Below are 14331 nucleotides of genomic sequence, written 5' to 3'. Positions count from 1 at the left end.
GAAAAGTAAACTTAACAGAGTGGTCACCTGTCAGAAAAAAGACAATGCACGTAGCAGGGTTGGCTCTTTTAAAGTGACTGCTGAATGTAACGATATTGGTGAAATGTACACTCCTGAGCTTTGGCCTGTAGGAGCTCTAATAAGGCGTTATTATGAGCCACGCAACGCGTGGATTATGTTGTGCGCCGTCCGAAAGGTAGGCAAATGTGCCCTCTGGTGTCAATCCGTCGGCATGAAAATGTCAATTTGGGTACTGTCTTACAACTGCTGTGGCCTGCGTCTGGGTCTTTGTGCTCGGCGTTCTGTGGTGGACAGTTTGCTTGCAGAATGTGACATTTTATGTTTGCAAGAGACTTTTATTGCTAAACATGATCTAGAGAAACTGAACACTCTTAATTGAAAACTTTCTTGGAGTGGGAGAGTCAATGACTGATCTTAGCAAGGCTATAGTCAGAGGCAGAATCCCAGGCGCGGTGGCTGTGCTCTGGGACAAAAAGCTTGATGCTGTGATAAAATCAATCAGGGTTGATGTTGACTGGTGTATTGGTATAAAATATACTCATAAATGTAATAATTTTATACTCCATATGAGTCTAGTGAGAATGAGGTTGAATATCTCAATAGACTGGCTTTTATTAATGCTTTTATCCAAGACAATAGCATCTGTAGTGTATATGTTGTTGGTGATATGAATGCTGATATCACTGACAGCAACTCACTATGCTAAACATCTGACCTGCTTCAGTGAAGATAATAACTTCACTCTATCAAGTAGAGTACTGTTGCCTGCAGACAGTTATACATACATAAGTGACACTACAGCTGGCAACAACAATGCTATCAGTGGTAATGTGAGTACTAAATTAGACTGGTCAACACTCTGAACAGGATTTTTTTTTGGCTTATTATACTAACACAGACCAATATCTAAGTAATGTTTATCTGCCCAGGGAAGCTATTCTGTGTAAGGATGTTAACTGTCAGATTGAGGAACACAAGAGTAACTTATGTGCCATGCATGATGATGTAGTGGCTGCTCTGTTTGAGGGTGGTAAACCTCTTAAAAAATACAGGAGGAACAGGGCCTATAATATTAGACCAGGATGGAATGAGCATGTAGCTCCATATCATACTGAAGCTCGGGAAGCTTACAAACTTTGGGCCCTGGCTGGGAGACCTAGGCAAGACCCTGGGCTTGAGAATAAAAAGCTTTCCAATGCTATTCGTTTTATATCTAGAAATGAGCAAGCCATAAGGGCTGACTCTATGGCCAGTATAATGATGAGCAACAATATCGCTGACTTTTGGAAGGAGGTGAGGTCCCTCAATAATTGTAAATCTTCCCTTCCTTGTACTGTTGAAGAAGAAGATAATGTTGCTGAGCTATGTAGACATCACTATAGCTCCCTCTTTAACAGTTTAAAACATGATCCATATGTTGAGGACTCTGCTATCAGTGATTAATCAATAAGTATACTGACACATGAGGTATATGATGCCATAAGGAAATGACCTAACAACAAAGCATGTGGTATGGACTCAATATCTGCAGAGCATCTGAAATATGCCAGTCTCAGGCTTGCTCCCCTCCTAGCAATCGACTTTACTGGTTTGATGATCCATGGCATATACCAGATTCAAAGTTATCCATTCTGTTTGTCCAAGTTATCAAGGACAAAGCTGGAAAAGTTGGTTGCCTGGATAATTATAGATCTATAGCATTGGCCAGTATCTTATCCAAGGTAATGGAAAGAATCCTCCTTGATAGAGTGAGTGGGTATATCTCTTCCCTGCCCTCTGCCAGAGGACAACTGCCCTAGTTGTTCATCTTATTGTTTTTGTATTTTCTTTCCTGTTGTATTTTAGTTTTTTAGTTTTTATCCTGTCTTGTTGTCTTTTAGTCTTTTAGTTTTTATCCTGTCCTGTTGTCTTTTAGTCTTATAGTTTTTATCCTGTCCTGTTGTCTTTTAGTCTTGTAGTTTTTATCCTGTCCTGTTGTCTTTTAGTCTTTTAGTTTTTATCCTGTCCTGTTGTCTTTTAGTCTTTTAGTTATTATCCTGTCCTGTTGTCTTATAGTTTTTATCCTGTCCTGTTGTCTTTTAGTCTTTTAGTTTTTATCCTGTCCTGTTGTCTTTTAGTCTTATAGTTTTTAGCTCCAGAGTTCCCTCATGAGGGCCTCCACACTGAGGGGTGTGTTCGGTCTGCCCATGGGGATGTCTTCTTGGAGATTCCCTGGGCTCGGGGGAGTGGGCGGCTCTGCACCATGTGTGGAGTCCGCCCCGGTCTACCCGGGTTGTGGTGGTCTCTGTGACGGTGTCCTCTATGGCTGTGGGCTCTGGCACCTCTCAGTGTGGATGCTCCCACAGGTTGCTTTTTCCTCATCTGGATCCTCAGTGCCTTGCCATGTCTCTACACTGTCAATTAATATGTGCTGTGTGGGAGTCTGAGTGTATGTTTGTGTGCATACCTGTCTATGTGCGTGTGTGTGCATGTATATGTATGTGTACATGCAGATGTGTGTGTGGGGATGGGAGGGGTGGGTTTGTCATTTTTATTGTCTGTTTTTAGTCATATTTTTTGTAAAGCACTTTGTGTTACATTTATATGTATGAAAAGCCCTATATAAATAAAGTTTGATTTGATTGGATTTGCGTGTGTGTGTGTTTGTACCTATCCAGGCTGTATTGGAGGACTCCCTCTGTCCTCCTCCTTTTTCTTCTCTGGTTTCCGTGACGACACAGTCGATGGCAGCCGTCCCGTCTCGGAGCTGCAGGGCGCCGCTCGCCACCGACGGCAGCTCCAGCACGCCAACCAGCAGCAGGGGACGTCGCCTGAGACAGGCTCCCGCCGCGGGGTCAGAAGCCAGCCTCCTGCAGCACCAGGACCGGCTCAGACCAGATCCATCGGAGGGCGGGGACACTGAGGACCATTCGGACTGCAGGGACGCCAGGAGCTCCGACACACTGAGGTACTGATGCACTGCAGGGTCTACTCGGTACTGTGGGGACACAGGGGACACAGCAAACACTGAGGACACAGAGGACTCTGAGGACACGGGACACAGAACACTGAGGACACAGAGGACACTGAGGAAACTGAGACACACAAGGGACACTGGGGACACTGAGGACACAGGGAACACACTAGTTGTCAGGTGGATCTACCTGTGTCAGAGGACAGGTGTGTGGTTCGTCCAACATCTCTGAGTAGATGTCCCTCCGTCTCCGTCCTCGTCCCTGTCCCAACACACACTCCATCAACTTCCAGGACAGAAGACACACACACTGCTGCTGCAACACACTGGGGACCAGACTGGAAACAGACAGACAGACAAACAGGAGGACAGACAGGTTTGTACAATGTTAATTACATTCCCCTGTCCAGGTGTGTGTTGTAATGCTACAGGTTAACAGCATACAAGTCTAACTATAAAAATGATTGAAAAGGATAAAAACAGCTAAAACAGAAGAAAAAGTATTTATATATACATACATATGCAATCTAAAAACCATCTGGACAGGAGGATCCAAAGGTTTTGCTAAAAAGGAAAATTTTCAGTCCTTTTTTAAAAGTATGGACTGTGGTGCCCTCAGGGTGTCAGGAGGAGCCCTGTCTGTCTCCTATGGTGCTGAGTCTGGTTCTGGGTGTGTGGAGGCCGTGTGAGTGGGTGCAGAGGGGGGATCGTGTTGTGTTTTGTGGGGTGAGTATGGTCTGAAATATGTGCCACCAGAAACTGAATTTGAATGATTTATATTTGAATTTGAATTGCTTAACTTGAATAATTGCATTAAAAACTGAATTTAAATCACAATTGGAATTTGTATTGGTAACACTTTACAATAACCATCATTTATAAATGGTAAAGAGACCATTTATAAATGGTAAACATATAGTTTATAAACGTTTAATCATCATTTATAAACAGCCTATAGACCATTCGTAAATGGTAGATAGACCATTTATAAATGGTAAACATATATTTTTTAAATGTTTAATCATCATTTATAAACAGCCTATAGACCATTTGTAAATGGTAAATAAGTCATTAATTATTGTTTAAACAGCATTTATTAATGGCAAATAGATAGTATATTAATGTGAGTTAATAGTTACTTTACCATTAACAAACATTTGTTAATGATTTTCAAATGATCCATATACCTTTAATGTTGTAAAACATTTATAGATTAAATATGTAGACCTATTTGTAGTACTTTCTAAATGCTAATAAATGGTTTATAAACCATCTATAAACATTACTTTGATGTTATTGTAAAGTTGCAAGTGATGTTTATAATAATAATTTAATGTTTAATAAGCTGTTTGTGAGCCATCAAGTAACATTTATTTGACTAATTTTATTGGTGATCTAAAACAGACTGATTATTTTGCAGTGATAAAAGAATAGGATCTGATCATCGTATTGAACAAATTTATGAACATTCAAGTCGAGTCAATAACATGCAACACTGTACCACAGAAACATGATGGTAGACAAGAATGGTGGGATTACAACACAAAAATGACAACTTAATTTTAAAATGAATTGATAGTACAATATTCAGGCACAATGCACTTTAAAATCAATGTTTTCATTGTCTACTACTCACCCCATATTTCTACAAATTAACAATACACAAAAAAACAATGCACAACATCACACACTCAGGAATGTCAATGTGTTGCCTTCTTGGCATCATTTATTTGTCCATTTGTATTGCTTTGCAATAATATCAATATCAATGGACCATTATAGTGTTTTTTACCCAGCCTTTCATTCCAATCAATCATAATCAGGTGATCTCTTAGTAGATCCTCGGTGTGATACCCTCGGAGTCTCCCGATGGTCCCCTTGTAGCTCCTCCAGGCCCTCTCAATGGGCCTCATTCATGAAACGTTAGTAGATTTGTGCGTAGATTTGCACATAAAAGCCTACGCTACTAAAAACCTACTCCGGATTCATGAACGCCGCGGGAAACTCAGATCTGATCGTAAACACGTGTGTATGATCATGAATGCCAATCCATCGTAAGGTGGCAGCGCGCTCCCGATAATCAGCAATTAGCATGAACCCCGCCCATGAATTGCTAATGACCACCATATAAGGAGGTGTGTAGAGGCATCCTGTCAACCTGTCAGTCATGGCACAAAGAAAAAAAGAACGAGAAAGAAAAAAGAATTTTTCCGAAGCGGAGATTGAAGTTATTTTGGGAGAAGTGGAGTCCAAAAAATAAATTTTATTTTCATCTGTTAGTAGTGGTGTGACAGGGACAGGCAAAGCGAAAGCGTGGGAGAGGTGACGGACGCAGTAAATGTGGTTTCTGTAGTGCAAAGAACTACGTCCGAGGTTAAACGTAAATGGTTTGACATTAAACTTGACGCAAAGAAACGCATTAGCGCACACAAAAAAAGTACATCTGCCACAGGAGGAGGACGCTCAGAGTCCAAATACCCCGTTGGTGCGCTCTACAACGGCCCGAGTAGCCGCGTGCGCCTCATTGTATGCTCCTGTGGTGTCTGCGGGCTGGTCAGTGGGGTCATAAGCCACGGCGTCAGTGGGTAACCCCTATCCCCTATGGATATAGAAAGGTAAGTCCATATATAACACACACATGTGATTATGCAGGCTATATTCTTACCAATGAGCCAGCCGTCTCTCACAGCTCCATCCTCCAAACGCGTGCCAACTGCGCAATTACGCAGGATGAATGCGTCATGCGTCCCACCGGGCCACCGTGCCACCGTGCCACAACGTTTAACAACACACACTTTGCGTCACAGATCAGTTGCACATTCACGGAATGAAAGTTTTTCCGGTTAATGTAAGCAAATGCATCACCGGATGGAGCCTTGATGCGTACGTGTGTGCAGTCTATGGCACCGATAACACCTGGCATGTTTGCAACTGCGCTGAACCCCTGCATTACTTCTGTCTGCCGTTGTGCGCCGTAAGGAAATTGGATATACTCTGGCATTAATTTAATGATACCTCTGAGAACTGCAGGCAGGATGCGTCAATTTACATAGATAATTCACAATTATGAGTTTAATCTGAATCTTAATCCCGCCAATTGCCAACTAATTTAACTAAATATGTTATATTTTTAATCGTTTGTCATGTTTCGTTGTCACATGTTTCAAAGGCATCTGCGTATTGTGTACATAACAGAACGCATTATGAATTAAAATTGTAATTTCCAACAGTGACGAGCATTATTTATATGCGTTCTTAAATTTACACAAGCACTACGTGTGGTCAGCAGCATGTGTAGATTTTGTTAGTAGCTACGAAAAGATCGGAGCTACTAAAATATTGATGAATGCGGAGATGCACGTAAATTTCCGTCTGCGAACGGTTTACACACAAATTCGTTCTGCTCACGTTTCATGAATGAGGCCCAATGTGTTGAGTGTGGCAGCCTGTGTCAGCATTGACATACTCCACACTGTGGTTGACAGTCATGCTTGTATCCAAATTGAGGCAGAGCCTGCCGGTAGGCCCGCCACTCATCAGTCAATATTGTGGATCCCATCTGAACATGGTGCAGACCCCGTCTTTCCTACAAGTGGAGAACAGACATTGTCTTCTGTCCTCTGTGCTTCACACCCAGAATTCCAAACACCCACTTTTTCTGTGTCCACCCACCAACCATTCTTCCACATCCGTACTGTCAAAATATTCAAATACAACATATATGTGAACATAGAACATATAAATGGTAGCTATTCACATGATGATATGTGACTAATATATGGTAATCATTTGACCATTAAAACATAACATTAAACTAATTTAATTTACTTAAATGATTATATAATCACTTAACTTTAAATACTTCAATGGTTATAATAATGGCTGTTTCAACTAACCTTCCTTTTGTGTCTGAAATGGCTTTCATCGATAACCACAAACTCTTTCCGCCCTCCCAGTCTCTGTCCTTTTCTTCTCTTCCTCCTCTCCATTGCCTCAATACAGACATTTCATTGCTTTTTGTGTTCTTGAACTCCCGGCAATGTCATCTGTCATCATGTCGATTTGTCTCAATCGTAAGCCTTGTGCTTGTGTGTTAAAATACATAAAATAATAATGTGGCCTTTTGCAGACAACATTTTTTTCTGTGTATTTCTTTAGAATATCCAATAGGTATTTTATACCTGTACAAGAATCTCATCCAGTTGAAAAGCCTCATCTTGGATTTGCTGAAGATAGACTGGTGCCAGATTTTATGATGATGCTTGATACTTGTGAGTACTTACTTACTTACTTACTGCCCTTTATGCCTAGTGGCATGTAGGGCAGCAACAAAGGATCTCCACTCCTGTCTGTTTTGGGCGAGCTTTTGGATAGAACTCCAGGTCTACTTCATGGCTTTCAGTTCTTTCTCCACTGTTCGACGCCAGGTCTCTTTGGGTCGTCCTCTCTTTCGAGTGCCTTCAGGTGTCCAGTGTAGAGCGGTTCTTGTAATGTAATTCTGTTCTTTTCGCATGATGTGTCCAACCCATCTCCACCGCCTTCTTGTAATAATGGTCTGTATACTTTCTTGGTTTGTCCGAGCAAGTAATTGCCGGTTGGAGATGGTGTTAGGCCAGAAGATATGTGAGATTATTCTGAGGTTTCTTGTGTGGAATGCAGAGATCTTGGAAAGGTCTTTCTCCGTCATCCTCCAGCATTCAGAGCTGTATAATAAGGTGGAGAGAACACAGCTCTGGTATAACTTGAGTTTGGTGTTGATGCTGTACTTCGTGGACTTCCACACATTGTTCATGATTCTGAATGTGTTTCTTGCCTTGTTGAGACGGCTTTTGAGGTCATTGCCTGTTCATATCTTAAAGTGCTTCCCAGATATGAAAACTCTTCTGTTGCGGGTATATTTATTCCATTTATTTGTATAGGTGGAGGGTTTTGTGCGTTTAAGGTCATCACCTCTGTTTTCTTCAGGCTTATGTTCAGTCCTATTTGTTGTGCAAATCTGTTGACACGGGATGTTTTTTTTGCATAAGTTGTTGTGTATGGGAAACCAGTGCCAAGTCGTCTGCAAAGTCTAGGTCTTCAAGAGTTGTAAATAGTGTCCATTTGATGCCTCTAGGTTGATCTTCAGTTGTTCTTCGCATCACCCAGTCTATGGCGATATTGAAGAGTAATGCGGACATCACGCATCCTTGCCTCACTCCAGTCTTCACTTCAAAAGTGTGGTTGCTGTTTCCTACTTGGCATGTGAAGTTGATGTAAAAACCCTTTATGACGAGGATGATTTCTCGTGGAATCCCATACAAACGTAGAATGCGCCATAAACTGTCCCTGTGGATGCTGTCAAATGCTTTCTCGAAGTCTACAAAATTGATATACAGCTGTCTTTGCCATTCTGTGCACTGCTCTATGATGTTGCGCAGAGTGAAAATTTGGTCGGCACACCCTCTTCCTTTCCGAAACCCTGCTTGTTCTCTTCTGAGCTGCTTGTCTATTGCATCTGAAATTCTTTGTATGATGACTTTTGATAGTATTTTACTTGGAATTGACAAAAGGGTAATTCCACGCCAGTTGTCGCAGCTTTTTAGGGAACCTTTCTTGGGGATCTTTACGATTACACCCTTTGACCAATCGTTTGGTATCGTTTTCCCCTCCCATATGGATGTGAAGAGTGGTTTGAGCAGTTTTGCAGAAAGTTCTGGATGTACTTTGAGTAGTTCTGCATTCAGGTTGTCATGCCCGGGAGCTTTTCCATTTTTGAGTGATTTGATGGCTGAAACTATTTCTTTCTCTTCTGGTGGTGCAGTGTTAACATCTAGGACAGTCTCAGGTTCCTGTATCTCTGCTTCTGCTGTTGGTGGGGGTCTGTTTAGGACCTCGCTGAAGTGTTCGGCCGACCTTGCATCTACTTCTGCCTCTGATGTAAGAGTTCGCCCTTGTTTGTCACTGATTGGTGTATCGGTAGCTCTATGGTGCCTACCGCAGACTATTCTGGTGATTATGCAGACCTTACCTTGCTCTCCCTTGTTTGCTGCTTCTTCTGCCTGATCTGCAAGACTGTTTATATAATTTCTCTGGTTTTCTCTTGCCATCCTCTTAACTGTTCTGTCGGTTTCCCTATATTGTAGCTCTTAAATCCTTTCTGACTTGGCTTCCATTAATTTCTTTTTAAGGGCTCTCCTATCTGCTATGACTTTCCAGGTGTCTGCTGTAATCCACTCTTTTCTGTTCCTTTGTTTTATTCCCAGGCAGACTTCACTGCTATTGGAGTAAGCCGTTTTGATCTGTTCCCATTTCATGTTGGCATCATCGGGTCCTATTTGCGTGTTGTCACTTATGTCAGCCAGAGCTTGGAATCTGTTTTTCAGCTGTAGTATGAAAGCGGTCTTTACTTTGGGGTCATGTCATTTCTCCACGTCAAAATGTTGCTGTCCTGTTATCTTCTTCCCAGCTCTCCTTAATTTTAGCTTAAGCTGCTGTGACTAGGTGATGGTCGCTGCCGACATCAGCTCCTCTCCTGACTCTAACGTCCAAGAGTGATCGTCTCCAGGTGCCGTTGATCATTAGGTGGTCTATCTGGTTCCTGTCTCTTCCATTGGGGGAACACCAGGTGAGTTTGTGGATGTCGCAATGTGGGAATAGGGTACCTCCGAAGACAAGGTTGTAAGTGGTACATAACTCTAACAGTCTGTCTCCATTTTCATTCATGATGCCACAGCCCTCCCTCCCCATGGCCCTGTCGTAGTTTTTGTTATTGCTGCCTACTTTTGCATTTAAATCGCCCATTATTATCTTCATATCATGTTGTGGACTTTCTTCTAATTCTGCTTGAAGCTGATCGTAGAATGTGTCCTTGGTTATTTCATCACTGTCATTGGTTGGTGCACAGCATTGGATGATTGTGATGTTAATGTGTTTCCCCCACAATCTGACTTTAATGAGTCTGCTGTTTACAGGTTTCCATTCCATCAGACATTTCTCCATTCCTTTTTTAAGGATGATGGCTACCCCTTCATGATGTTGGTTGTCATCCCTTCCGGAGTACAGAACGGTCTCTCCTGTGTTGGTTTTGTGTCTGCCTGTTCCAGTCCACCTACTCTCACTTATTCCGAGAATATGCAGGTTGTAATTTCTCATTTCTGCTGTTACTTGAGCGAGTTTACTTGTTTGGTACAAGGTTCGCACATTCCAGAATCCAATCCTGGTTGAGGGCATCCACCTTCTTGTCAGTAGCTTCCTTACCGCTTTCACTACTGACATTCATTCTATTATCTTTCCATAACTCTGGAGGCCCATTGTGCATGGTAGTGTTTTTTTCCTTTGTTGCTGTTTCCGTAACAATATTTTTTCTATGGGACTGGGTTGTTAGCCCTGTGCCCAACCCCCAATCTGGAGGACCAGTGGATTGCACTTTGTCAGACCTCTATCCCTCGACCTGACCGACTTGGGTGACCCTCCCAGGAGCCTAAGCTCCTGTCGGTATAGCTCTTGGGGTCATTGAGGCACTCAAGCCCCCGGACCACAACAAGGTGGCAATCCTTCCGGGGGCTACTTGTGAGTGACTCATTGAAATTCAAAGATCTAGGTTCAAGCCCTTTCAAAGAAATTGTTTCAATGTGATGAAAATCTAAAAATGAACTGTTTCGAAGGATTAACAAAAGATGTACATAGATAGAACAATAAATAGTAAAACTTTTTTTTTTAACAGATAAGGCAGTAAATACATTAAGAATAAATAAATAAACTAATTACTTAATAATGTGATGTAATATGGTGCAGATTAAGTAAATTCAAGAGAGATTGGGTCACTTTACTTACCATTTATAGAAATCTCCACAACTGCAGTCCTTCATTTGATTCATTCACATGTTTTCTTTTAGCCTTCAATTAACTCCCTCAGTTCAGTGACTAAACCCATCAAAAGTGAGCCATGAGGTCACAGGCCAAAGGCGTTTGGGTGTAGTCGGAGGTGGGAAACACGTCCATTTCAGACCTGGACGCGTTCGAGTAACAAAGTCGGAGGTTGAGATCATTAAAATTCATAAAAAGTCATAAAATGTATATTTTCTTAACAATGTGTGTGATGTCATGGAGAAATTATGTCGTACGAATAACTTGGGGTTGAGAAAAACATACCGGCTGTTATTTTATTTTTCCATCTCTGAGGACGGAATTTGCCACCTCCGAGGTACACTTGAACGCAGCATCACACTTTATCTTCAGATTCAGGCCAATTCGGACCTGTCTCTTGCCAACAACACCCTCCTGACATGTGCATGCAACTTGACTGTTTTTTTCAGTATCATTTTGTTTCACCATGCCCGAAGGACCTTGCAACAGATCTGGAAAAGGCTTAAAAGAAGACATGTTGGCGACACTGCCGTTGTGGAAAGGAAAAACGCAGCCAACAGCACCCGACGTTAGCATCATGGAGAACGACAGTAGCAATGATGGTGACTGCAAGAATTTGAGTGAAACTAACGCTATCCAAAATGATGAAGATGATTTTTTTAAATTTATATTTCCAGTGATACCCTTGATGCTGACAGGGGGGACAAATCTCAGACTGTCAGTAAGTTAGCTAATATTGATCTGTTATAAAGGGAGAGGGGGGGTCTGTAGACGCAATCACCACCACACAGGAATAGAAGCCCATAGCTGATGATTAAGACGGATTTCATTGTGTAAGTATAGTATAGCTAACTGTATCCCACATCGGACATCATTCGGCGCTTAGATCCCTGATCAGACACATCTGTAATGCCGCACCTTGCAGTGTTTCACGGTCATTTCAAATAAGATCGCCACTAGCAGTGTAGGAATAATTGGTTTATACATTTTTAACAATCTACCTGTGAAATTTCATTAAGAGATTTACATGTCTATTTACAATACTAAAGTAACTGATGAGAGAAAGCAGTAAGAACGCTTGGGCGACACTCAGGTGACGATCTTAAAAGTACATCTGTATTTTAACTGTACTGAATTTTATTATGAAGGACAGGAGTACGGTCCGGGTGTGTTGATAACGATGGTTGCTAACGGCGATATTTATGTGGCTTACCCAGAAAACATCCAATTCCCCCTGAAAAACTCAGCAGCCCCCATTTTTTTACAGTGAGGAGATGAAAGTGTACAATTTAGGATATAGTTAGCTCATGGCTAATTCACCGGCGTTAGCGTCCTTTTGCCGACTCTGGTAAACCCGAGCCTAACGCACACGGTTAAAACAATATAAGGTTCGAAAAATAATAAGTTAGACGTTAGTTTCACACCATTTAATTAATTGGAAGCATAACATGATCATTTATATTAGTAGTTAATGTGAAATTTTGATAGAATCTTAGCCTAACGGTGTCCGATTTGGGATACAGTTATGTGCTGTGTTATTAAACTTATTTTTTTCTTTATTACTCATTCCAGGGTTTCACATAGAAAAGTTGTTAGGCCTGGTAGTATAATACATATTCTCCAATTAGAGCTCTGTAATATGAATATGTTTTAACACACAAAATTAAAGAATTGGAAATTGAATTGTGTCTTCAGAATTTGAATACGTATAGAATCTATGTCCTAATACTCCACTTTTGTTTAAACTCCCATAACCAGCTTTTCAGATAATTATGACATATACTTGTGACTTTAGATTAGTGTCTTTAATATTGGTCAAAACTACATGTGTCTCTGAATTCCGAAGCTTAATACAAACTGTACTTGAGGGTTCATAAATCTAGAACACTGGGTATTATACTAACATCTAAGTCTTTGTATATACACACATACAAATCTAAATCATACTTTCCATGATAAAATAGCATTTTATCATGCCTTTCAACATGCTGCCTTTTAACCAGGGATACCACACTTTTACAATTTGATACCGATACAGCAAAAATGGCATTAAATGACTTCATACGACCTTTAGAAAGTGAATGCATGCCACATGGATACATTGACATACCCATGAGTGTACCTAGTGTATACTCGGGGATTCAAACCTAATTTTGGTTCTTGATATTATAATCATATTTGGTTATAAATATTATTTTCTCCTCCACCAACAATATTAGAATCATATTGTAGATTCTAAGATTCAATAAGAACTGGATCTGATGAGCAGAATCAGTCAATTCTAAACAATACCCAATCCTGCTTGAGCAGCCCTACTATAATCTCTTCGAAAGTGCGAGCACATTGTTTGCTGTTAACACTGTTATGTTGTTATCATTATTATTTTAAGTTACACTAAACAATGTTCTCTTCTTTTTAGGCCAAGTCAATGTTGTAGTGACAGATTCATCATCATCTGCACCCCCCTCATCAGCCACCTCCTCCTCTTCATCTGCTGAGTTTTAAAAACTACTGACAGGATTCCATAAAAGAGAGAAGATAGCTGACTTTGTCAGCAAATTTGAATACATGATTCAAAATGATGCAGGAGTCAGGGCCAAAACAGCTAAAAGTAAAGCAGTTGGTAAGCTCATACCATGAAACAACAGGGAGCAGAAGTAAGTTGGGAAGCTGGCTGCCGTGATGTTGGAAGTTACATATGTTATACAAAAAGCTTAAACATGTCCAGTATCCACTGTATGTTATTTATTAATACAGAATATGGGCCACTGTTACATCTTTTTCACTGTTATTTGTGTTTTGTAACTTAAGAAGAACATTTGTCAAGTAAGGGGTGCACCAAATCCCTTATAATGTGTCTCATCCTTTTATCGGGCCAGCCATAATTTTTGTTTCACATTCATGTTAAATATTTTTAAATGATGTTTGCATGGCAATTACAGTTTTGTAATAAAGGTTTTATCGATTATCTGTTGTCTTGACCTTTTTAAGTCTCTCTTTCTTCCACCTTGTCTATTTGTAGTGCAGTGCTGCAAATCAACATTGACTTTAGGGTTTGTTCAGAAATGTGTTTGAAGATGATCATTAAAATCTACTGCAATTACTACTGAGATCGCAATAAAATATTTAATGGAGTCAAATAAATGATGCAGGTCTCACTTGCCGAAACGCCTCTAATTTGAATACCAGCAGTCCGGAGACGGCTTTTGACGGTACTTTTTTAGTCCCTGTGGCAGAGCAGGGTCTTTTTTCTCCCCTGAAAACAGCGTGGTTACTGATTGGATAGATCGCTAAGCAGGATGTGACTTAGCACTCTACACGACAACAACAAACGGCATTTGTAAAAGCCGGCAAAGCAGTGTTCCAAACTTCGCGACTTTGTTGCTAAATTTAGCGACTTTTCAGACCCCCTTAGCAACTATTTTTCAAGAAAGCGACTGGCACAGCCTTAAGAGTGTGCATATCACGAATGCTGGGTCTTGTTGGTTTTCTGAGAATCTACTGCAGCTACT

General features: G+C 40.9%; 1 protein-coding gene across 2 annotated transcripts in view; it reads right to left on the bottom strand.

Annotated features, from left to right (window-relative positions):
• Window positions 1-14331, bottom strand: part of ctc1 (CTS telomere maintenance complex component 1) — a 70086-nt gene that overhangs the window by 39309 nt on the left and 16446 nt on the right. For both annotated transcript variants that reach the window (XM_059354312.1, XM_059354313.1), the window contains exons 10-11: window positions 3165-3312; window positions 2671-2998 (exon numbers count right to left, since the gene is read on the bottom strand). In XM_059354312.1, coding sequence (XP_059210295.1) covers window positions 2671-2998; window positions 3165-3312 — 476 coding nt within the window. The remainder of the gene's footprint in view (window positions 1-2670; window positions 2999-3164; window positions 3313-14331) is intronic.

This window comes from Centropristis striata, chromosome 17 (genome assembly GCF_030273125.1).
Source record: "Centropristis striata isolate RG_2023a ecotype Rhode Island chromosome 17, C.striata_1.0, whole genome shotgun sequence".
In the NCBI taxonomy this organism is placed as follows: domain Eukaryota; kingdom Metazoa; phylum Chordata; class Actinopteri; order Perciformes; family Serranidae; genus Centropristis; species Centropristis striata.
The sequence above is the reverse complement of the archived record's forward strand: the minus strand, read 5'-3'. Positions and strand labels throughout refer to the sequence as shown.